The sequence below is a fragment of the Hylobates moloch genome, unplaced genomic scaffold (genome assembly GCF_009828535.3).
Source record: "Hylobates moloch isolate HMO894 unplaced genomic scaffold, HMol_V3 SCAFFOLD_18, whole genome shotgun sequence".
NCBI lineage: Eukaryota > Metazoa > Chordata > Mammalia > Primates > Hylobatidae > Hylobates > Hylobates moloch.
In genome coordinates this window covers 20218628-20244786 of record NW_026652293.1, presented here as the reverse complement: position 1 = coordinate 20244786, position 26159 = coordinate 20218628, and the positions used below count along the sequence as shown (strand labels likewise).

The following is a 26159-nucleotide window of genomic DNA, read 5'->3' as shown; positions in this document are numbered from 1 at the left end:
TTAGTATACGTTTATCAAAACTCATCTATTTGCGCATTTCACTGTATGTAAATTTTATGTCAATAAAAATGTTGTATATTCAAAAATACACTGAAATGAAGCAGTGGAGTGCAGATTTGATGTTTGAATTCTCCCGCATTAGAGGAATGACATTTCTATTCTTTTTTTTTTTTTTTTTCTCCTAAGGCAGAGTCTGACTCTATCACCCAGGCTGGAGGGCAGTGGTGTGATCTCGGCTTGCTGCAACCTCTGCCTCTGGGATCAAGTGATTTTCCTGCCTCGTCCTCCAGAGTAGCTGGGATTACAAGCGCACGCCACCACACCTAGCCAATTTTTGTATATTTAGTAGAGACAGGATTTCACCATGTTGGCCAGAATGGTCTCGAACCCCTGACCTCAAATGATCCACCCACCTTGGCCCCCCAAAGTGCCGGGATTACAGGCGTGAGCCACTGCACCTCGCCCTAATCCTATATATATATATTTTGTTTGTTTGTTTGTTTGTTTGTTTGTTTGCAAAGCAACAACCAAGTGCTTCATGGAACCTAAAAATGGAAGATAGCAATAGTAGATGAACCTATTTTCCCTGAGATACATATGAAACAATTGCCTATCACACACATCCAGCAGTGCAGCCCAAGCCAGAAGAAATAACCAGTTTTCTGGAGGGATGATGAGTGGGATTTATATAGAATATCATAGTTTAATTGGCAGTATTTTTTTCCTTTCATAGTGGTACAATATAATGGTGTAGCTCACAATCATTGGTGTCTTAGATTTGATGAACTGCAGTAGGGTGAACAGGTAAAATTATATTGACTCTGTGGGATACTAATCTTTTTAGTAGACTTAACTTTAGGGAAGAGGTCATAAGATCTATCCTTATGTTTATCAAATGAGATCCTTGCCGAAAAGCATTTTGAAATAAAGCTTTTTTTTATTGCTAATAGAGATGACTGTAATTCTAAGAAAATACTTAGATATAATCAGAAATTAACATGCTACAGCATCTAAAAATTCTAGGACGGTGGTTAATTGTAAAAACCATGTTAATGTTTCTGAACTTTTATAAACCATATCAACCAATGTGTAGACATGCAAAAGTTGAAATAGGTGTATAATAGACTTTTTATTAGTTTGGTATTGTAATAGATCACTAATTTATATGTATTTTACGTTCTAGTCATATGATTATAAGTAATTTGTTTATAAGTTTATAAGTAATTTTGTACAAGTAAATTTAAACTTTAACACCATGTTAAAATTTCAGAAGCGAGAAAAGAGGGAGATGCAGTCTTATATTTAACAACTTAAACATTTTAAATCCCATGTAGTTATAGATTGAGATAAAACAAAGCATTTCTCTTGGCAGTAGAATCCCTTTGTTCTGTGTGTGTGGAACATAAGTTCAAGAGGGCAGCGACTATGTTTTGTACAACTATGTATATTATAAAACTTATAGCACAATATATTGCACATACTATTAACTTAAAACATTTTTGTTGTGGCTTTTTATTAGAATGCAATTTCAAACAATGCACACATATTAAATTTTTTAAATAATGTGTTTCATTATTCAAAGTACTAGTACTGTCTGGCATTTTCTAAGTGAGCTTGATTAATAAATAAGCCAAATGCCATAGAAAGCAAATGATTATCTAGGGGAAATTTTTAAATGATATAGAAATCTTAACTTTTTAACCAAATGTAAAATGGATGTGAGAACAATCAGCTCAGAAGCAAAGTTCAGTATCATCATTATCACCATGAACTAAAAACTTTCTAGACAATAAAATTAGTATTATGTGATGAATTCAATATGTGGAATTGAAGTTTTTCAGAGAACTCTAATTAGTGCAAGTTCTCCTGTGCTTTTTGGTCCTTTCACCCTTTCATCTCTTTTAAACTTTAGAAGCAGAATGATATTTTCAATATATTGATTGTATTCCCTCCATTTTATTGGAGCGACTAGATCATAGTTAATAAAATATGTTATTGGACTGTTAGGATTATGTATATATTTAGAAAATAAGACTTTTAAAATACTTTGTGAACACTAGCAAATTTTACAGGTGGTAATAGCTATCCAGATTGCTAAGTTATTTTTAAGAATATCTGTCTTGAGAATGGATCCACATAAGTAAGTTGATAAATGCCACTAGTTGATAATAATAGCAGGTTATCAGCATGCACTGATTTAATTTTCATACTTTAAAATTTTCAAGGCTACTCTGAAGTTTGATGGTATTTTTGTAATTTTGCTGAAGCATACAATCTTAAAAAAAAAAAAAACAAAAGAGTTTTGTGAAGCTCCTGGATAGGCTGTCGCAGAGTAAAGAAGCCTACTAGCCACAACAACTTTTTCATTTCAAATGACCTTTTGATTCCTAATAAAATTCCTCTTTATGATGAAGTTTTCTTGTAATAGAATTTGAGAAATTCAGTATTAGTGTGGAAAACGCTAAGTGCTAGTTGAATGAATATAAATTGTGGGTTACACACACACACACACACACACACACACACACCCCCCAACTTAGGATCTGAGTGAGCTTGAGTCCTATTTGGTATACGGAGGAAAGACCTATACACTCCATGATCTGTACTTGCAGAGCAGGTTTATTTAAAAACAAACATCTTTAGTTTAAAACTAATTAATGTTTAAAAAATTATTTCAGACCTAGCGTGGTGGCTCATGCCTGTAATCCCAGCACTTTGGGGAGGCTGAGGTGGGTGGATCACGAGGTCAGCAGTTTGAGACCAGCCTGACCAACATGGTGAAACCCCGTCTCTACTAAAAATACAAAAAAATTAACTGGGCATGGTGGCGGGCACCTGTAATCCCAGCAACTTGGGAGGCTGAGGCAGGAGAATCGCCTGAAACCGGAAGGCAGAGGTTGCAGTGAGCCGAGATTGCGCCACTGCACTCTAGCCTGGGCAATAAGAAAACTCCATCTCAAAAAAAAAAAAAAAAATTATTTCAAATTATAGTTTATCTTCCCATTTTCATCACATGGAATACATTTGACTTTTTCTCATCTCTGTTTTTTCAAAGATTTGTCCCATCAGATGAAAAGAAGAAACAGGGTTGTCAACGAGAAAATGAAACTCTAATACAAAGAAGAAAAGACCAGATGCAACCAGGGGGCACTGCAATTAGTGTTACAGTACCTTATAGAGTAGTAGACCAGCCCCTTAAACTTATGCCTCAAGACTGGTAAGATAGTCTATATATATATATCTATATCTTTTCACAGGTGTTGAACCCAAGAGAATGAATGTTGTTATTGCCGTTGATGATGTTGCTTTTTAGGAGATGGGGGTCTCACTATGTTGCCCAGGCAGAACTTGAACTCCTGGGCTCTATCAGTCCTCCTGCCTCAGGCTCCCAAGTAGCTAGGACTACAGGCGCATGCCACTGCACCTGGCAGCCTATACTTTTTAAATATTCTTTGTTTTCTGCATATTGTTGGTTGTTCTCGTGTGAGCAATTATCAAATTTTATCATGGGTTCTAAATAGAAACTGTCTTTGAAAAGCATGTTAATATATATTTAGTTTGGTCATCAATAATGGAATTCTAATAATTCCTCAATAACTTTATATTTTGGGTAGATAAACTTGATTTTACTTATAAGAAGAAACATTCCAACTTCTGGAAAACCCAGTGTAAAAAATTCTTTCCACTTGTTCATTTGTTCTGGATCAGCTTGTAGAACCCAGCAAATTAGACTAATGTTGTAAGGTATTCTATGTTTAGATTTTTGGTTTGGAGAATTTCAATTTTCTGGTAAGAAAAAAATGAAGGCATACTTTTATTGTAAGGGAATAATGTAATAAAAATAGGAACAGCTCTTTTATCATGGTTTAACCCTTTTATTGAATGTAAATGTCGTTTAACAAAATATTAAGCTGTTTATAATATAAAGTGCCTATAAATTTAGACACACAAATGGTTTTATTTCTTTAACCGGGAGTAAAAGTTGAGTATATATCTGTGATACAGAGAATGCAACACATGGCACATTAGATGAATTTACCTTTGAAGTACTTGTTAGTTTTCAGGCATTAAGAAGTCAAGGCATTGAGAATATTAATGTTAAAAATTTTCTTAAGAAAATTGCAACCAGGGGGCACTGCAATTAATTAGTGTCACAGTATCTTATAGAGTCGTAGACCGGCCCCTTAAACTTACACCTCAAGACTGGTAGGATAATTCTCTCTCTCTCTGTCTCTCTCTCTCTCTCTGTCTCTCTCTCTCACACACACACACACACACACACACACACACACACACACACACACATATATATTTAAATTATAATTCTTCTCTGGTACCTAATAGATACTTTGAGTAATATAGAAAGTGAGTAAGATGAGAATTTCAGATATCAAGCTTAAACCCAAGTAGGAAAGTTATATCACTTGTATTTTATGTTTGCAGTGTATTTGCAGAAATAATACAGTGTATACACACATCATCACTGTGCTGTAAAATACTGCTTGTGTATATTAGTTAGGGTCTCCAGCCATTGAAGCCTCCAGCATTTTCCCTACTTCCTTATTTTTCTTTTCCTTTAGTTGTCCTTCCAAGAATTCATGGGGAATAACATTTTTATTATCCTGCTTCCGTGCTGATGCTATAAGACCCAGTAGAATATAAGTGACCTCTGTCCAGCAAATTCCCTTTGCTTTGGCAGGTATCTTGGGCTTTCAACTGTTACATCATAAAATTGAAAGATTATTTAATAGTGTGCTGCATTGCCAAAGATGATTTTGACAGTTTGAGGCATGTATCCTATGAAAGGGGAAATTTTTTAACTTAAGATTTAATTTTAGCCTCAGAGATTTTGAGCAGGTTGAGAACTTTAAGCTTGCAGTTTTTAATAGTTGTAGATCTTTGCTTGAATAGAAGGTAACCCTGGTTTAATGTTTTTTTGTATGTCTGCAGTCTTCATTAATTGCAGTGGTTATCAAAGTGTGGTCTGCAGACCTCAGGTCATTCCTAAGACCCTTTCACAGAGTTGCAAGGTCAAAACTATTTTCATAATAATACTGAGATGGCTATTCTCATGATTTATCTGCCGTTAAATAGGAACAGTAGCATACCCAGTGCCTCAACATAGTAATTTATTCTCCTCCTTCTCTTCTTCCCTTCTTCCTTTTCTCTGTACTTCTACGTTCCTCCTTTCTCTTCAACATGCCCATGCACTTGTTTCTTCATTTATACAATGGGGTTTCTAATAGTGTCCAGTGAGGTCATTGGATTGTTTTGAAGATTAAATGTGTTAACCTCATAAGTAATGTATAAAGTCCTTAAAATGGCACTTGACACATAGTAAATGCTCAGTAAATGTTACTAATGTTAACCATTATTGCTGATGTTGTTTTGTTCCCACCTCTTTAGTTATTGGCTTTAATTGTTTATGGCAGTACTACTTATAATTTCTGAATTCAATTAAATATTTTGTAAAATAATGAAATTTGAGGGCCTACAAAGAAGTTTGTTCTTTCTAGGAAAACTAGGTTGTTTGGTTGGGAAAAAAATGCTTTAAAAAATACTTATAAATTTAGGGTGAATGAAACAGTTGTAAAACAATTGCAAAAATTATAAAAGTCTAAATGGTTTCTATACTCAGATTACTTCCTAAGTAATCACAAGAACTCAGATAAGGCCCTGGGACCTCGTAAAATGGTTGATGAGTTCCCATAATGTAATGTTTTTAGTTAAAGTAAAATATTTAAGATGTGTTTGAATTTTAAGTGATTTTTTAAACAACTTTTTTGATTAATAGTTATCAACCACTATTCCCTATTGCATTGGAAAAGTGGGCCACTACTCTAATTAACAGAAGGGAACAGAAAGGGCAAACAAGATTACATACAAGTATTGTCCATTGAATTATGTTTAAAAGACTTAGGTGTAAAAACCAGATAAATGGGAAGTATAACAATCATTAATACATTCTAATGGCAGTATCATATTGAAAAGGTGGTAAGTACTATATTTGCTTCATAGAAGGATTGATAAGACTCTTATCACATGAATGTTTATGGGACTGTTGCCTAAGGGATTTATAGTAGCTAAAGCTCAAGTTTGAAATAAGCTCCATCTGTCCTCTACCTTCCCCCACCCACTTTTCTACTTGTAGGGACCGCGTTGTAGCTGTTTTTGTGCAGGGTCCTGCATGGCAGTTCAAAGGTTGGCCGTGGCTTTTGCCTGATGGATCACCAGTTGATATATTTGCTAAAAGTAAGATTCTCTTTGTATTTACTGCTTATCCAGTATAGAAATGTTCTCACTTTATTTAAGAGAGTCATATAGTTCTGCGCATATGATGTGTATATCAAAAGATTGCTGTTAAGTAACATGTTAATGTTTAAGCATCTGTGACATATTTTTAAAAGTTTTGTACATTAATACTTTCTGTGTAGGTATATCTGAAAGTGAATATTGCGTATTCCACAACATTAGTAATTATTTTTAGATCACTTAAAAATCGTTGGCCAGACACAGTGGCTCACGCCTGTAATCTCAGCACTTTGGGAAGCTGAGGCAGGCGGATCACCTTAGGTCGGGAGGTCAAGACCAGCCTAACCAACATAGTGAAACCCTGTCTCTACTAAAAATACAAAATTAGCCGGGCATGGTGGTGCACACCTGTAATCCCAGCTACTTGGGAGACTGAGGCAGGAGAATTGCTTGAACCCGGGAGGCGGAGGTTGCAGTGAGCCAAGATCGCTTCAGCCTGGGCAACAAGAGCGAAACTCCATCTCAAAAAAGAAAAAAATTAATGCTGTTGCCTGTCCGTAGATTTTGATTAAAATTGATGCCAGTTTTTTTTTTTTTTTAGACGGAGTCTGGCTCTGTCGCCCAGGCTGGATTGCAGTGGCGTGATCTCAGCTCACTGCAAGCTCCGCCTCCTGGGTTCACGCCATTCTCTTGCCTCAGCCTCCCCAGTAGCTAGGACTATAGGCGTCCGCCACCACGCCTGGCTAGTGTTTTGTATTTTTAGTAGAGAGGGGGCTTCACCGTGTTAGCCAGGATGGCCTCGATCTCCTGACCTCATGATCCGCCCGTTAGTTATTGTGAATGTCGACTGTACTATTCTGAAATGTCTTATGTTTTTAGCAGCCCCAGTTTTTGTTAGTGGTACCATCATTTTTCCTTAGAAAGTAGCCAAGCTTGAAAGTTTTAGTCATTTGTTCTTCTATTACCTTCATTCATTTAAAAACAAAGAATTCTAATATTACTGACTGTAGGAGATTGGTCAGGGTGGTGGGAGAAATTATAGAAAAAAGATGCAAACCTTCTTGGAAGGCTGGGAGGTTTTGCAAAAGCTTTGAAAGATAATTTCGCTGAAGTCAACCGGATTCTCTTATCTGGAGCCTGATAGCAAAGATTAGATAACCTGGGAATGTAAAGAAATTGATCTAGATAAGTTAGTTTGGCCTTTAGTCAACCGCAGGAGTCGGGGTGGGGGTGGTGGGCGGGGGAGGGGTGGGGTTGGAGGTGGCGTGGTGGGGTGGGGAGGCAGTGGCGACCACGTTAATTACCCACAAGTGTATTGACTCAAAACCTTTGTCATTAAATCTGTAATAAAAACATGCCAGCGTGTCAGGGCTGCGGCTGCTGTGACTCTTTACCTCCTCGATGTCTGTGAGTGGCCCAGTCCCCTAGCTGCACGTCCAGGAAAAAACCTGTGTCTGCATACATTTTCCTTCTGTCGTTCGGCCAGGGTCTGCAGGTTGGGCCTAGCAACTGACATTATGATAGCTTTTTATGTTATTTCTGAAACTTGAGTGATGCACAGAGTTGGTAAATAGAAAATTAAATAAAAAGAGAATGGGAATTTTAATGAAAGTAAAATGTCAACAAGAATTCTTTTTTACCTACTTGCTTGCCTTGTTGAATAATATTTCAACAAAAAATGATTAGGATGTCTTTAAGATATAAATGTTGTATGAAATTCATTAAGAATATAAAATTTTAATTTTTGTTCAAATTTAGTCTTCTGAAATTTAGATAAGGATTTAGAGAAGTTTCTTTTAACAATGATCAGTGATTTACTTTCATGAACTGTTCTTTCTCTTTCACCTATTCCTTCTAAACTGACTCCTTTTTCTAAGCATTTAAGGATACTCTTTCCCCTTCCATCTTAAACAACAAAACAAAACCGTTACCGTTGACCTCACCCTTTCCCCTAGCTTCTTCTTTTTCCTTTTATAGCTACACTTTGGAAAGAATTGTCTCTACCAACTCATTTTCTGTTCAAATCCCCTGTAGTCTGGCTCTTGCTCTGTACTAAAACTATTTTCATTGAAGTCACCAGTGACTCAAATATTGGATACTTTTAACTTATCAGAATTTGATTCTGTTCACTCCTTTACTCCTTTTTAAGTTGCTTTCCAAGTACCTGTTACGCTTTGTCTCAGATTTCCTTGCTACTTTTCCTCTGGTTATCAACTGCAGTGGACCCTTCAATATCATACAGTTGAAAACTCCCATATAAATGTTGGCTTATCCCAAACATACATACGAATAGCCTACTGTTGACTGGATACCTTAACTGATAACATAAACAGTCGATTAACAAATATTTTACGTTAGCATTGTATATTGTATTCTTATGATAAAGTAAGCTAGAGGAAAAGAAAACGTTAAGAAAATCGTAAGAAAGAGAAAATACATTTACTGTTCATTAAGTGGAAGTGGGTTATCATAAAGGTCTTCATCTTCATTGTCTTCACATTGAGTAGGTTGAGGAGGAGGAAGGGTTAGTTTTGCTGTCCCAGGTGGCAGAGGCGGGAGAAAATCCATGTATAAATGGACCCACTCAGTTGGAACTTGTATTGTTCAAGGATCAAATGTATATGGTTATGTCCCTATTTCTCTTCTCCCGTAATTCTAAATACCCTCTCAAGAAGATCTCATAGCTTTCAATTACCATTTATATTCCCTTGTTCTAAAAATTATGTCTCTAGCTCAATATTCTGGACCTATATACCTCACTCACTATGAGAGAACTTCTCTGTGATATCTCATTGGTACGTCAAACTCAACCGTTTCCAAATGGAATTGATTGTTTTACTCTCTTCCTTATTCCTCAAACTATTTCTTATTATGTTAGTCCTTTTCAGTAATTTGCCTAAGCCAGAAACTTGGGAGTATATTATCTCTTAGCTCTTAGTTGATCTTTCTGCTTTCACTCTCTGGCTTCCAGTCGTTTTCTCCATCAGATTACACTGTACAGCAATGGGGGAAAACTGAGGGTATTTGGGAGCATCTCTGTGGGCCTTGATAGAAAATTGTATTATATTTTGTTAATGTTGCATAATTATAATGAAATACATCGTTTGAGAGAAGATTAAATACTGATTTGCATAAAATTGCCAAATAAAATCTTTACAAATTTAGAATAAGTTTAAGCTGATATCTGGATATATTTTAGATATGTTATATGTGACGTGGCTATATTTATTTGTTGGTTGACATTTAAAAATTTTTTTTGTTGATACATAATACTTGTATATATTTATGGTGTACATGTGATATTTTGTTACATGGATAGAATGTGTAATGATCAAAGAGTATTTAGGGTATGTATCACCTTGAGTGTTTATTATTTCTGTGTTTTGGGAACATTTCAAGTCATCTCTTCTAGCTGTTTAGAAATATATAATACATTATTGTTAAGTATAGCCTCCTACTGTGCTTTTGAACATTAGAATTTATTCCTTTGTGCAGCTGTTCACCATGGCATATGTTTAACTATGTAACAATCCTGCACATGTACCCCTGAACTTAAAAGTTGTAAATTAAAAAAAGAATTTATTTCTTCTACCTGTATGTTTGTACACATTAATCAACCGCTTTTCATCCCTCTCCTTCCCTCCCGCCACACACATACACACACCCTTCCAACCCTCTAGTATGTTACCATTTTACTGTCTACCTCCATGAGATCAACTTTTAACGTTCCCACATATAAGTGAGAACATGGGAAAATTTGTCTTTGTGTGCCTGGTTTCTTTCACTTAATAGAATGACCTTCCAGTTCTATCCATGTCGCCTTGCCACAGATGACAGGATTTCATTCTTTTTTATGGCCACACAGTATTTCAGTGTGTATATATACTACATTTTCTTTATTCATCTGTTGATGGATTTAGGTTGATTCCAAATCTTGACTATTGTGAATAGTGCTACAGTAAACAAGGGGTGCAAGTATCCCTTTGATAAACTGATTTCCTTTCCTTTTGATTAATACCCAGTAGTAGGATTGCTGGATCATCCAGTAGTTCTGTTTTTAGTTTTGAGAAATCGTCATACTGTTTGCTGTAGTGGCTCTACTAACTTACATTTCCACCAACAGTGTAGGAGTTCCCTTTTCTCTGCATCCTTGCCAGCATCTGTTATTTTGTTTTTAGTAATAACCCTTCTAATTGGGGTAAGATGATATTTCATCGTGGTTTTGATCTGCACTTCCCTGACGGTTAGTGATGTTGAATATTTTTTCATATATTTGTTTGCCATTTATTTGTATGTTACCTTTTGAGAAATGTCCGTTCATGTCCTTTGCCCACTTTTTAATGGGATTTTTTTAAAATTGTTGAGTTTCTTGCATATTAGTCCCTTGTTGGAAGAATAGTTTGCAAATATTTTCTCCCATTCAACAGGTTGTTCTTCACACTGTTTATTGTTTCCATTGCTGTACAGAAACTTTTACTTTAATATAATTCCATCTATTTTTGTTGCCTGTGCTTTTGAGGTCTTAGCCATGAAGTCCTTGCCTTGACCAGTGTCCGGAAGCAGTTCTCCAGTGTTTTTCTGTCTTGTCTTGTATTCCACTCAGTTTCTGTGACATCATTATTTTGAATTCTTTTTCTGCTATTTCCTCAGTTTATTTTTCATTGGGATCTGTATCTGGAGAATTATTGTTTTTTTTTGTTTTTGGAGGTATCATGATTTCTTACTTTTTCTGTTTCTTGTGTCCTATGTTGATATCTGCACATCTGGTATAAACATTGCTTCTTCTAGTGTTTTGAATTTGCATTTTTAGGGGAGGACTTTTCTCCGAAGATGTACCTATGATTTTGATTGGGTGGGGCACTGTGGCTTTGGTTCTTCGTACTGGCTGTGTAATTTCTTACCTATAAACAGCGTCAGTGGTGTCTGTGGTTTCCTCAGTGGCTTAAGGTATGCTTGTTAGTGGAGGGTGTGGTGAAGTTTTGCTGGGGTCAGTGACATCAGGCAGGCTAGTCCTTGGGCTCCAGTGGTGGCAGCAGCAGGCTGAGCCTGCCTGTCTTTGAGTCCCAAGGCCGCATATGCTGGCACCTGTGCTAGTGGGTGCAGACATCATCTTGGGTGCCAGCAGTGGCAGTGGTGAGCCTGGAGGGTGAGCAGGTCAGGTTTCTGGGCAGTGGGCAATGGCAGTAGCAGTGAAGGGGCAACCTCTGGCTCCCCAGAGGTCCACACTGTTACCGATTGTGGCTTTGATGGGCTGGACAGGACAGTGTGCAGGCCCACAGGGGATGTGTGTGGGTGGGTAACAATTGTGGTGGTAGTGGCAGGTTGGTTGGGCGTGTCTTCTGCCCCTGGGAAAAGTGTTCAGGTGCCAACGGTGGAGGATGTCGCAGGGCCACCCTCAGGCCCCAAAATGTGTGCTCAGGCACTGCTAGGGCGGCAGAAGGGGAGGACAGAGCCCAGCCAAGTTGGCCTGTCCTCAGGCCTCTAGGTCGCAGGCAGGGGTGGGGTGTTCTTCAGGTCCTTGGCAGCATGCTACCAGCACTTGGGTCCTGCTGCTGGGGAGGGCAGCATTGTTTTCAGTGGCAACGGCCAGTAGGCAGGCATCTGGGGCATGTGAGCTTCCGCCGGTTGGTGGCTGTGATTGGGAGAATCTGTCCTCAGGGTGCTTTTAAATACACGACTGTTGGAGTTGTGGGGTCACTGCCAGTGGCTTGCACTTAGGTATCATCATTGTCTGCAGGTTGGCAGGGGGTGGGGGGCTGTCCTCAGGTGCTTCCCCCACCCCCGACTTAGGGTGTAAGGACTCTTGGGCCGCAGGGTAGGATGCAGTCTGGTGGGGGCCGAACCCTCGAAATGGCGCTGTGCTGCATGCAGCTGCTTAGGGCATGTGTAGGACCCAAGCATGAACCTCCTATCTGGAGCATCTTGTGGTCTCTAGGCAGCTTTCTGTGTTGGTGTCAGGACCCCTGAGTGTCATGTGGCTCTCCCCTGGCTAGGACTGCAGGAATCTGATGTGGGAATGTGGACCATTAGGGGTCTCTCACCCTTACCTCACTGGTGAGCCCATCCTGACTTCCCTTCTCCTTCCTTGCCTTAGGTATTTCTGCTCACGTTATCTTTTGAATTCCAGTGCACTCTCTTAGATCATCTATTCAAAGTGTGATTATCTGCTCACTATTTTGGTTCTTTTTGTTTCTTTCTTTTACCCTCCTGGTAACTTACAGAAGGTAGTTCTTCTTTTTGGAGGAGGCAGGTGCCAGATGCCTCTAGTTAGCTATCTTGAAGCCCCTCTCAAGATATTTTTAATGATGAATTTCTTCAAATTATTGCTAGCTACCATTGAAAAAATATTTTTATTTAATAATCTTCTGTATTATCCCTTTATCATTTGTCATGCCATCAGTATATCTAAATATTATTTAAAAGGGCACCTCTTTGATCTCTTTTGCTTTGTTGCTTTCCCCAAAAAATGTTGGCAGCATTCATAAAGTTTGCAAAAACAAGCAATTCTGAGTTGTGTGAAATATTTTGTAATTCATTGTGCCACCATAAAACTGGCTTCTTACAAAAGAATTTTATTTCTTTTTCTTCTTTTTTGTTTGTTTGGTGATGGAGTCTTGTTCTATTGCCCAGGCTGGGGTGCAATCTTGGCTCACTGCAACCCCCAGGTTCAAGCAATTCTCCTGCCTCAGCCTCCTGAGTAGCTGGGATTACAGGCGTACGCCACCATGCCTGGCTAGTTTTTGTATTTGTAGTAGAGACGGGGTTTCATTGTGTTGGTCTGGTCGCAAACTCCTGACCTTGGGATCCGCTCGCCTTGGCCTCCCAAAGTGCTGGGATTACAGGCGTGAGCCACCACGCCTGGCTTACTTCTTGTTTTTAACTTCCAGAGGCTTAAAAACTTTTAATACTTTTTCTGAATAAGAAAGTTTTTTTTAATGATAATATGTTGGTGTAAGTTTGTTTCACAGCATTGCTTCATGCGAATAAAATATGAGTGAAACTGTATATGTTTTTAAAAATTAGCGACTTACACTTTTTGGACTCTAGTATCCCAGCTTTAAATTTAAAAGTTGTCTATTCTGGTGGAAAAATAAATATCAATAAAGATGAAATCTGTTGAAATTATTAAAGAAGACTGTAGGCCATTATGGCTTCAGTTTGATCATTTTAAAAAATGTAACTTACATGCATTCTGAAGAATGATTAGCAAATAGTTGAACAAGTTAGAAAAGAACACCTAAGCAGAATGGAAATGATTAAAATGTTGATTTACACTGAATGCATGAGTTTTAAAAATTTTTTTAATTGACAAATTTATTTTACACATATGAATACTACTTTGCAAGAAGTTTTTTGAACGTTATTACATGTAGCCCCTTTAATGAATTTGTTTGATTAAATTCAAAATGAATAATTTATGTCTGATGAAGAGACTTATTTATAAAAGCAAATAAATTAGAAATAAGTTTATTTTTCTGGGCACAAATTATTCATTTTAAATTTTTATCAAGAATTGAATCTTGATTAGTTGTTAACATTAAAAGCCAATATGCTAGCAAGCAATATGAAACAAGCAATCCATAAAATAGCTATGAGAAAAAACTTTAAAAGTCAATTGTTTTCTCTTTAGAACCTCTTATACCAGGTTATGATACGGATCATAATCATATGCTAGTGAAAAAGTAAAAAATTGGGGGGGCGGGAAAACTTAACATTTGTACATGCACATGCAAAACAAAAGCTCCCTTGATAATAAAGGGATTGCAGATATAATGATAACTAGCTGGGATGATTCAACTTGATTATTAAGGAGATAAAAAGATTGTAAGTCATTATTTTATAACCTAACCTGTTTTTAGTACAACTAATTGGGAAATTTTGCCCTAGAATGTATCACCTGCTGAACAATCCAGAGTTGTCTTTTAAAAATGGCAATCATATAATTTCACCTTCTTCTTGTAAACTTTCCAGTGGCTTACTATCTATCACATGTGGAATAAAATTCAGATTTCTTACACTGTAGCTGAGAATGTATATATAGGCCATTGCCTACAAAAAAAGTTAAATTGAAGCTGGTTGTGGTGGTGTGTGCCTGCAGTCCCAGCTGCTAGAGAGGTTGGGCCAGGAGGGTCACTTGAGCCCAGAAGTTTGAGGCCCTGGCCTGCATAGTGAGACCGTGTCTCAAACCGACCAACCAGCCAAACAAACAAAATAGCAAGTGTAACGTTTCTTAACATTTTTTAAAAAAATTATTCTTCAACATAGGACATTCCATGCTTGCTTCCGTCTTGGGATCTTTGTGTCAGCTGTTCCTTCTGCCTAAAATCTTCCTCTCCCAAATCTTTGCAGAACTTGTTTTTTCAATTACCTGCTGCTAGACAATCTTGAGAACCCCTCTCTGAATACTGTTGACAAAAACCTCCCACACATGTAGTATGTCCTTGTTCTGCCTTATTTTTCCTCAGTAGCATTTATACTGTCTGAATATTGTATATTTATCTGTTAAACTGTTGACTCTTAGAATATAAACTCCTTTAGGGTGGAGACTTTGTCTTGGTCACTATGTGTCTTTAGTGCCTACAATAGTGCCTAATATGTAGTAGACAATATATGTTAGATATATCTTTGATTACAATTTTTTAGTGTAACTTTTAAAATTGCCATATAATTGTACATATTTATGGGGTATATAGTGATGTTTTGATACATACAATGTATAGTTATCAGATTATCGTAATTAGCATAGCTATCATCTCACATGTTTATCATTCTTTGTTTTGTGAATAGTCAGTATCCTCCTTCTAGCTATTTGAAGCTATGTATTATTGTTAACTGTAATCCTATAGTGGTATGGAACACTCGAACTTATTTCTTCTATCCAGCCATAACAAATCTCTCTCTATTCCTCCCTCCCCTCTACTCTTCCCAGCCACTAGTGTTTTCTGTTGCACTTTTTACTTCTAAGAGTTCAACTTTTTTTTAGCTTCCACATATGAGAGAGAACTTGTGGTGTTTAACTTTATGTTTCTGGCTTGTTTCACTTAACATAATGTCCTCCATTTCCATCCATGTTGCCACAAATGACAGGATTTCAATTTTTTTATGGCTGAATAGTATTTTATTGTGTACATGTATGCCACATTTTCTTTATGCATTTATCTGTTGTTGGACCCTTAGGTTGATTACCTATCTTTGCTATTGTGAATAGTACTGTGAGTAGAATGCATTAAACGTGGGGGTGCAGATATCTCTTCAGTATACTCATTTCCTTTCATTTGGATAAATGCCCATTAATGAGGTTGCTGGATCATATGGTAGTTCTATTGGTAGTTTTTTGAGAACTCTAGATTGTTCTCCATAGTGGCTCTACTAGTTTATATTCCCACCAACAATGTATAAGAGTTGCCCTTTCTCCACATCCTCTGGAGCATTTGGTATTTTCTTGTCTTTTTTATAATTGCCATCCCAACTGGAGTGAGATGATACCTCATTGTGGTTTTGATTTGCATTTCCTGACGATTAGTGACACTGAGCGTATTTTAATATATTTGTTGACTGTTTTTGTGTCTTCTTTTGAGAAGTGTCTGTTTAGATCATTTCCACATTATAAAATCTGATTTTTTTATGCTTTGAAATTTTTAAGTTTCTAGTGTATTCTGAGTATTAATCGCCTGTCAGATGAGTAATTTGCAAATATTTTCTCCCATTCTTTAGGTTGTCTTTTCACTCTGTTGATTGTTTCCTTTACTGTGCAGAAGCTTTTTAGTTTGATATAATCTCATTTGTTTATTTTTGTTTTTGTTGCCAGTGCTTTTATTCATAAAGCCTTTTCCCAGACCAATGTCCTGAAGTGTTTTCTCTATGTTTTCTTCCAGTAATTTTATAATTTGGGGTCTTATATTTAGGTCTTGAGCTGATTTTGTGTGGGGTGAGAGGTAGGAATCTAGTTTCATTCTTCTGTATATAGAGATATACAGTTTTCCCTGCATCATTGATTGAGGACTATCTTTTCCCCAGTGGAAGTTAAATTGTTCTTGTTTGCAGATGCCATGATCTTATATTTAGAAAAACCTGAAGACTTTACCAAAAATACTCTTAGAACTGGTAAATGAATTCAGTAAAATTGCAGGATACAAAATCATCATACAAAAACCACTAGCATGGTGGTACATGAACAGTGAACTAGCTGAAAAAGAAATCAAGAAGGCAGTCGCATTTATAGTAGCTGTCAAAAAACACCATTAAAATTCCTAGCAGTTTTTTTCTCTTCATCATTTCTTACCAAATTTTGTTAGTTTTCATTCCCCACTTATCTCTTGCCACCCATATATATTCTATTCTATTGAAGAAAATTTTCTCTTTGGATACAAACACATGGAAGAACATTCCATGCTCATGGGTTGGAAGAATCAATATCGTGAAAATGGCCATACTGCCCAAGGTAATTTATAGATTCAATGCCATCCCCATCAAGCTACCAATGACTTTCTTCACAGAATTGGAAAAAACTAAAGTTCATATGGAACCAAAAAAGAGCCCGCATCGCCAAGTCAATCCTAACCCAAAAGAACAAAGCTGGAGGCATCACGCTACCTGACTTTAAACTATACTACAAGGCTACAGTAACCAAAACAGCATGGTACTGGTACCACAACAGAGACATAGATCAATGGAACAGAACAGAGCCCTCAGAAATGATGCCGCATGTCTACAACTATCTGATCTTTGACAAACCTGACAAAAACAAGAAATGGGGAAAGGATTCCCTATTTAATAAATGGTGCTGGGAAAACTGGCTAGCCATATGTAGAAAGCTGAAACTGGATCCCTTCCTTACACCTTATACAAAAATTAATTCAAGATGGATTAAAGACTTAAATGTTAGACCTAAAACCATTAAAATCCTACAAGAAAACCTAGGCAATACCATTCAGGACATAGGCGTGGGCAAGGACTTCATGTCTAAAACACCAAAAGCAATGGCAACAAAAGCCAAAATTGACAAATGGGATCTAATTAAAGAGCTTCTGCACAGCAAAAGAAACTACCATCAGAGCGAACAGGCAACCTACAGAATGGGAGAAAATTTTTGCAACCTACTCATCTGACAAAGGGCTAATATCCAGAATCTACAATGAACTCAAACAAATTTACAAGAAAAAAACAACCCCATCAGAAAGTGGGCAAAGGACATGAACAGACACTTCTCAAAAGAGGACATTTATGCAGCCAAAAAACACATGCAAAAATGCTCATCATCACTGGCCATCAGAGAAATACAAATCAAAACCACAGTGAGATACCATCTCACACCAGTTAGAATGGCCATCATCAAAAAAGCAGGAAACAATAGGTGCTGGAGAGGATGTGGAGAAATAGGAACACTTTTACACTGTTGGTGGGACTGTAAACTAGTTCAACCATCGTGGAAGTCAGTGTGGCGATTCCTCAGGGATCTCGAACTAGAAATACCATTTGACCCAGCCATCCCATTACTGGGTATATACCCAAAGGACTATAAATCATGCTGCTATAAAGACACATGCACACGTATGTTTATTGCAGCACTATTCACAATAGCAAAGAGTTGGAACCAACCCAAATGTCCAACAACAATAGACTGGATTAAGAAAATGTGGCACATATATACCATGGAATACTATGCAGCCATAAAAAATGATGAGTTCGTGTCCTTTGTAGGGACATGGATGAAACTGGAAAACATCATTCTCAGTAAACTATCACAAGGCCAAAAAACCAAACACTGCATGTTCTCACTCATAGGTGGGAATTGAACAATGAGAACTCATGGACACAGGAAGGGGAACATCACACTCCGGGGACTGTTGTGGGGTAGAGGGAGGGGGGAGGGACAGCATTAGGAGATATACCTAATGCTAAATGACGAGTTAATGGGTGCAGGAAATCAACGTGGCACATGGATACATATGTAACAAACCTGCACATTGTGCACATGTACCCTAAAACCTAAAGTATAATAATAAAAAAAAAAAAGAAAATTCTCCTCTAGCTTAATAAACTGTAATTATTCTCTACTAAATACTTTACAGTGATTCTCCATGTCACTTAAATATTATAAAAACTACTTAATATGGCCGGCAAGCCTAACATTTTTCTGAACCTCTGTGCTGTATGTATCCCTTCCCTACATTATTTTGCACGATGCAGTTCTATTAACTTTCTCTAGTTTGTAGACTAATCCATTTTCTCTTTGAGCATGATCATCTTGTTCACTAGGTCACTTTTGTTCTGTGCTCGCTTAATTCGTACTTGGCCTTTAGATCTTAGGTTAGACATCAGTACTTTTGCAAGGTTTTTGACTGAATTTGTGTGTGTAAGGTACAAGGCATAGCTTGTTTTGTGCTTTGCTTTATCATGCTTTGCAGAATTTTTTTTGTGAACAAATTGGTTTGTGGCAACCTGTGTGTTGATAAGTCTATTGGCACCATTTGTCCAACAGTGTGTGTCTCTTTCGTATTGGTGATTTTTACAATATTTCAAACTTTCATTATTTTTATATCTGTTATGGTGATTTGGAACTACTGATCTTTGATGTTACTATTAAAATTGTTTTGGGCACCACAAACCACAACCATATAAGATGGCAAACTTAAATTGATAACTGTTGTTCTGACTGCCCCACTGACCAGTTAGTCCCTCATCTCTCTCTCTCTCTCTTCAGGCCTCTCTTTTTCCTGAGACACAGCAGTATTGAAATTAAGCCAATTAATAACCCTACAGTGACCTCTGAGTGTTTAAATGAAAGGAAGAGTTGCACATCTCTCATTTTAAACCAAAAGTTAGACATGATTAAGCTTAGTAAGGAAGGCATGTCAAAAGCTGAGACAGGCCAAAAGCTAGTCCTGTTATGCCAAACAGTTAGCTAAGTTGTGAATGCAAAGGAAAACTTCTTCAGGGAAGTTAAAAGTCCTACTCCAGTCAACACACAAATAATAAGAAAGCAAAACAACTGTATTGCTGATATGGGGAAAGCTTGATTGGTATGGAAAGCAGATCAAACCAGCCATAATATTCTGCTAAGCCAAAGCCTGATCCTGAGCAACGCCCTAACTCTCTTCAGTTCTGTGAAGGCTGAGAGAGGAGAGAATTCTGCAGAAGAAAAGTTGGAAGGTAGCAGTGGATGGTTCATGGATTTAAGGAAGTAAGCCATCTCTATAACATAAAAGTGTAAGGTGAAGCAGCAAGTGCTGATAAAGAAGCTGCAGCAAGTTATCCAGAAGATACAGTGAATATTATTGATGAAGTTGATTACACTAAACAACACATTTTCATCATAGATGAAACAGCCGGTTATTGGAAGAAGATCCATCTGGTACTTTTATAGGTGCAAAGAAGTCTGTGCTTTGGCTTCAAGACTTCAGAGGACAGACTGACTCTTTTGTTAGGGGCTAATACAGCTGGGGACTTCAAGTTGCAACCGGTGGTCACTTACCATTCTAAATATCCTAGGACAGCTAAGAATTATACTAAGTCTACTCTGCCTGTGCTTTAGAAATGGAAGAAAAAAGCGTGAATGGCAGCACATCGGTTTACAGCAGGGTTCAGTGAATATTTTAAGCCCACTGTTGAGACCTACTGCTCAGAAAGAAAGATTCCTTTCAAAATATTAGTGCTGATTGACAATGTACCTAGTCACCCAAGAGCTCTGATGAAGGTGTTCAAGGGGATGAATGTTGTTTTCATGATTACTAACACATCTATTCCTAAGCCCGTAGATCAAGGAGTAATTTAGACTTTTCAGGATTTATTATTTAAGAAATAGGTTTTGTAATGCTGTAGCTGCTATAGGTAGTGATTCCTCTGATGGATCAGGGAAAAGTAAATTGAAACTTTTCTAGATAAGATTTACCATTCTAGATGCCATTAAGAACATTTGTGATTAATAGGAGGAGGTCAAAATATTAACATAACCAGAAGTTTAGAAGAAGTTGATTCCTACCTTCATGGTTCATAGATGACTTTGAGAGGTTCAAGACTTCAGTGGAGGAAATAAAGATAGGGTGTGGAAATAGCAAGTGAACTAGGATTAGAAGTGGAGCTTGAAGATGTGACTGAATTGCTGCACTCTCATGCTGGAACTTGAATGGATGAGGAGTTCCTTCTTACAGATGAGCAAAGAAAGTGGTTTTTTTGAGATAGAATTCACTCCAGTGAGCACTTTTGTGAAGATGCCATAAACATTGTTGAAATGACAACAAAGAATTTAGAACATGACATAAATATAATAAAGCGGCAGAGTTTGAGAGGATCAACTCCAATTTTAAAGGAAGTTCTTCTGTAAGTAAAATGCTGTCAAATATTATCACATACTGCAGAGAAATCTTTTGTGAAAGGCAGAGTCAATCAGTGCAGCAAACTTCATTGTTGTCTTATTTTCAGAAATCGCTACAGCCACCCTAACCTTCATCAGCCACCACACCCTATTCAGTCAACAGCCATCAACATTGAGGCATAATCCTACACCAGCAAAAAAAAATTAGGACTTGCTAAAGGGTCAGATGATTGTTAGCATTTTTTAGCAAGAAAGTACATTTTAATTAGGGCATGTACATTGTTTTTTAGACATAATGCTATTGCACACTTAATATAGACTATGATACAGTGTTAACGTAACTTTTATAAAAATGCAATGAGGTACCAGGAAATATGCGTAACTCATTTTATTATGATACTTACTTTATTGCGGTGGTCTGGAACTGAACCCACAATATCTCCAAGGTATGGTTGCATTCTTGTGTTTCTGTGATAACCTACCACCCTTATAGTCTTTCTTACTGTCCTTCACTAGACTATATGCATTTTATCTTACCTTATTTCTCATTTTAGTCTCCAGTGGCTGGCATATATCAACCCTGAATGTTTTTAAAGATAATGTTTTAAAAGATCACTTTAGTTATAATATGGCTTCAGTTGGTGGAAGAAAGAAATTTTTTTCTTTTTTTTTATTTTGAGTAAAAAATGACTACTTCTCTCCACCCGATCTATAGTTAAAGCCTTCCATCTGAAGTATGATGAAGTTCGTCTGGATCCAAATGTTCAGAAATGGGATGTAACAGTATTAGAACTCAGCTATCACAAACGTCATTTGGATAGACCAGTGTTCTTACGGTTTTGGGAAACATTGGACAGGTAATTCCGATTCTAAAATATGCTTATGTGTGTTTTATTGTAATTTTTCTGTCTCAGTTAAATTTTAAGTTCCATAAAGTTGTCAGTCTTATTCCCTAGTTCCCTTCTTTCAACATTAACTTGATGCTTATCTTCAGTAAATTATTAACAATTTTTTTGTGTGTAATTACTTTAGATGGAGAGTTTAATATAGCCTGATAGAAGTAACACTAAACTGAGTCAGAAGACTTAGACTTTAGTCTTGGTTTTGTAGTCTGTCTCTAATGATCTGTATGACCTTTTTGAAGCTTATTTTCCATCCAAGGAACTTTTGATTAAGAGAACCCTATGTTTTTGCAAGTACTGAAAGATCTCTGATTCTGGATTTATTTGTGTTATGGATGGTTCAGAAAAGGAAATGAATTTTTAAAATTTATTTTAATTACTAGTATAGTGTTCATAAAGCCCTTTACATTAATAACAATTTTGTAATTGGCAAATTTAAGAACAGCATATGATCACAGTAAATACCACTGAATCTCGGTTCTCTTTGAGGTATACTTCTTAAAATCTGTAACATTTTTGGTGCAAGTCTCTCATGATATATGTGAAACATACATTATTTTAGCTAGAAGCTCTTAGATTATATTACTTAACAAGAGGAGTGTTAATTCTAGCTTATTCCAGAAGTCTTTATATTTCTAGTTTTCTAGAAAACAGCATTTTATTCTGTTGATTTTAAGTTTTAAGAAATGTCAGCTTGTTTTTACATGCATTTTTCTAAAAATTCTAAAATTCCTATAGTCATTATAACCTACCATAATATTTTTTTTCAGGTACATGGTAAAGCATAAATCCCACTTGAGATTCTGAATTATTTGGCTCCTCCATTTCTGGAAATTGAGACTCAAGCTTTATGAATTTATCAAGAACTTAAAAATGAAGAAGGTCACAGATTGATCTTTTATAAGACCTTATTTGATGCTTTGTGCTTCAAGGAGATGATGCCTGTCATCCATATAAGCAAACTTTTTGGCTTACAACTATTTTTTTAATAATTAGCCTTCTAGTCTGTAATGGAAATTGTATATTTTGATAGAAGTTTTTTCTCCATTGGTTAAATTAGCATTACTTAAAATTTGTTTCTTTAGAAAATAAATGCAGGTTATAAATGTGTGTATATTTAGAGATTATAAGGCTCTCTGAGCCATCTTCTGATTTTTCATTGCTCTATAATTCTTTTTACTGAAAATACTATGTTATGAATGGTATTAAATTTTAGTCTCTGGAACATCCAAAACCAAGCAAAGGGATGTGACTATTTTGAATGAATCAGAATGTCAACTTGTATGTACACTATATCTACACTTGCTCTTTATTTAAAAAGAATAATGAAAAAATCAAGATCAATTCTTCAATTTGATTGAACTGTTCAGCCTTTTCAAGATGTCTTTATTTACAAATGATTACATTTAAATGAATGTACATTCTTCTCACTGACTTTGGTGATTTTGAAACCTAGAATGATGTGTTTCTATCTGTAATATCTTTCCATTTGAAAAAAATCTCAAAACACAGATTAAAACCACAATAGGCTGTAGTATTTTTTATTTTGGGAGCCAGAGTATGATTTGGGGGAAGAATATGTATCAGCCCTATTGCAGTATAACTTTAAGCTCCTTTTCTCTTTAGTCCACTTTTGATTCTAATTTTTATGGTATAGGATTTTGAATCTTCTATTTTAAGCTTGTCAGTCTTGGAGTTCTTATCTTCCATTATCCCTAAATATTGATAAACTCCCAGGCACCAAAGAAAACACTTGCTTAATTGTCTGAAAAGAAACAAGAGAAAAACACTGGTATTTTTATGTGTGTATTCAATATGGTATAAAATAGAAAAAGTATATTTTAACTTAGTGAAATATTTTACTATTTCTCTACTTTAGACAAAATGTTGCATCCAAGGTACATCAAGTGACCATTTGCCTTGAACCTTGATTTCACTTTGTTTTTTTTTCCTTAAAAGCAAGTAGGAAGCTCTACTTTCCTAAACTGTTTTTGCCATTGGAATTTTTGCTGATCACAGTCTTACATCATTTTTTTCTCCATTTTTATTCCCAGCAGTTTTCTCCTAGGTTAACATATTTTTGGTGAACATTTAGGCTTTTCATAGGCATTAAGCTGACATTATCTAGCTTCTTAATGAAATTTAACACTGTCACAAAAATGAGAAGAAATTATTTTTTAAGTAATCACATAGTTCATACCACTAGTAACTAGAAAAGATATTTATTCACATGATATTTACAAGGCTTTTCAGAACAGTCAGCATTTTAAATTACTAGATTTTAGCATACTTACAAGGTTTGAACAGATTCTACCCCTATTTTCCTCCCTTCGTAGCATCTTCTTTCCTTAAAGATAAAAGAAAACTCAAATTTGTTCACATTAGGCTTTCTTAGCATATAAATCTGTTTCCAAAATAAATTACATGTTGTGTAAACTTTCTCCATGATGAAATAGTCAAGGACCAGAATCTGTGATATTTTTATGTAAGATTACTTGTCAAGACTACTACAAGTCAATATGAACTACCTTCCCATAAAGATTTTTGGTATTTGTACTTGTTTATGAACTTTACTTGAGACAGAACATGGTTAAAATTAGGAACATCTACTTTGAACGAGGTTTATTTTTCTATTTTGAATTTGCCTTATGTATATTCAAAGGCTTATGGAAATACTGTAAAGGAACATTAGGAAAAGGACAAATATGCTATAACCATCTATCTTAAAATCAGACCCTTAGTATAAGCACCTCTTTTTCTCTTTGACAATTTAGTCTGTTATTTAGGTCCATGTAATTAATTTCATTCCATTATTTTTTAGCTGTTTATTCTAAAAAACAAAAATTTTCAGCCAGTCCCTATTTATTCTCCCATGACATGGTCCTATATAGCAGTACTTAACACAGTGCCTTGCACATAGTAGGCATTCAGTAAATATTTACATGCATGAATGAATAATGTATTTTCAATGTAACAAATTTATTATAAAAGTGTAGTTTGACTCTTCTTGGTCTTGGAGTTTGAGAGTACAGAATTACAGGGAATGAAGAGAGGTATAAGTAGATATTTTAATGGAAATGAAGTGTAAATTAATAACTTGACTTACCCCTCCGTAAGTTACTGCTAACTGGAGATACCCTTGTATGCCCAACCTGTAAAGGAAAGTTCTATTTATATACTTACAGGAAATTCTTCTCAGTCAGGGAACAGTAAGAAATACGTAGGTTTCAATCAGTTGCTCTCAACCCTGACTGCATTTTAGAATCATTTGGAGAGTTTTTAAAAATATCCATCCCTGAATCTTGATTCCCATTTTCATGTAATTTGAGACAAGACCTGGTCATCAGTATTTTTTTTTTAAAGTTCTCCAGGTAATTTGAATGTGCAGGAAGGATTCAGAATCACTGGTTTAATTTGTTATTGAAAACAATACCAGTATTAAATGTGTTTCCTCTTCCTTCTTTTCTGTATGTGTGTGTGGTTTTTGATTTGTTGTTGTTGTTGTTGTTTTGTGGCCACCCTTTGCACTAGACCATCCTTGTTATTGGTGGTATTGGCCTATATTCCCATTGACAAATGCAATTTTTAATTATTTATTTAATATAGGAGTATTTTACTGTTTAATATTTAAACAATGTTTAATGTATTTCATTGTTAACTAGTATTATAGTTTGTTTTTTTCCCATGTCTCCATGACTTTTACTAACATTTGTTTTTAGCAGCACAACAGTAATCCATATAGAAACAACTAATTCATAATGAGGAAAATCTCAAAATTTTTAAGGCAGAAAGAAGTATTAATTTTTGATCTGCCATGTAGAATGAGACAAATACAGTTTGCTTATGAAAGGAAAGTGGCATACTTTTAAATTGGTCTACACAGAAAAGTAAAAGTAAACTATTCATTTAAATAAGATTCGTTATCTAATAAATATTGAGGGAATATTTTTCCTAAATAAAAATTTTTGTGACTGCTAACAAAAATTAAAGTGATTACATTGTTCTTTTTTGGAGGAGTGGGGAGGAATATTTGTTGAACTAAAGTATATAAAATTTTTTGAGACTAGCAGTGTATTTTATAATATTACAGATACAACAATTATTTATAAAAGGTCAAATTAGTGGCTTAGAAAGTAGCTTTAAACTTTGTATTTTGAAATTGCTTGTTTAAATGCAAAATTATGAGTAAGATAAGTCTTTTTAAATTTTTTATTTTTAATTTTTTTGGAAGTTTATTAAGGCCCTTCATATACACATACTTTTTAAAAAAGGATTCTTAATAAAGAAATTATTGGTTTGTCTGGTTAAAGTCCATATAGAATGCTGAGAAGTAATTTATAAAATAAGAACTATAGAAATTTGTTCTCAGCTGAAAAGTTGGCAGCTGCTCTGTTTCTTTAAAAAAGTACAACATGAAAATTTAATTACATTAGCCTGAGTATTACTTGAATGAATTTCTACTATTTATTCACTTGTGTTTGAGATTCACCCAGCTATTCTAATGTTAGAAATAAAAAGTGGAGAAATGACTAAAGTTGACTTAAGAATTGGAGTGGGAATTTTGAGATGCCATGTCCTATATATTTGGGCATATTTGTTGGCACATTTGCAAGTATGTTGATCCCAGCATTGTTTATATCTATTGGAATAATAACTAAGGAAAAATTGAAAATGTATAATAAGACTTATAT

At 35.8% G+C, this 26159-nt stretch overlaps 1 protein-coding gene across 2 annotated transcripts in view; it reads left to right on the top strand.

The window, feature by feature from the left end:
• The window catches only part of CDC73 (cell division cycle 73), a 132345-nt gene extending 107416 nt beyond the window's left edge, over nt 1-24929 (top strand). For both annotated transcript variants that reach the window (XM_032136242.2, XM_032136243.2), the window contains 4 exons: nt 3056-3217; nt 6152-6252; nt 21282-21423; nt 22239-24929. In XM_032136242.2, coding sequence (XP_031992133.1) covers nt 3056-3217; nt 6152-6252; nt 21282-21423; nt 22239-22275 — 442 coding nt within the window. In that variant the 3' untranslated portion in view covers nt 22276-24929. The remainder of the gene's footprint in view (nt 1-3055; nt 3218-6151; nt 6253-21281; nt 21424-22238) is intronic.
• The last annotated feature ends 1230 nt before the right edge of the window (nt 24930-26159 follow it).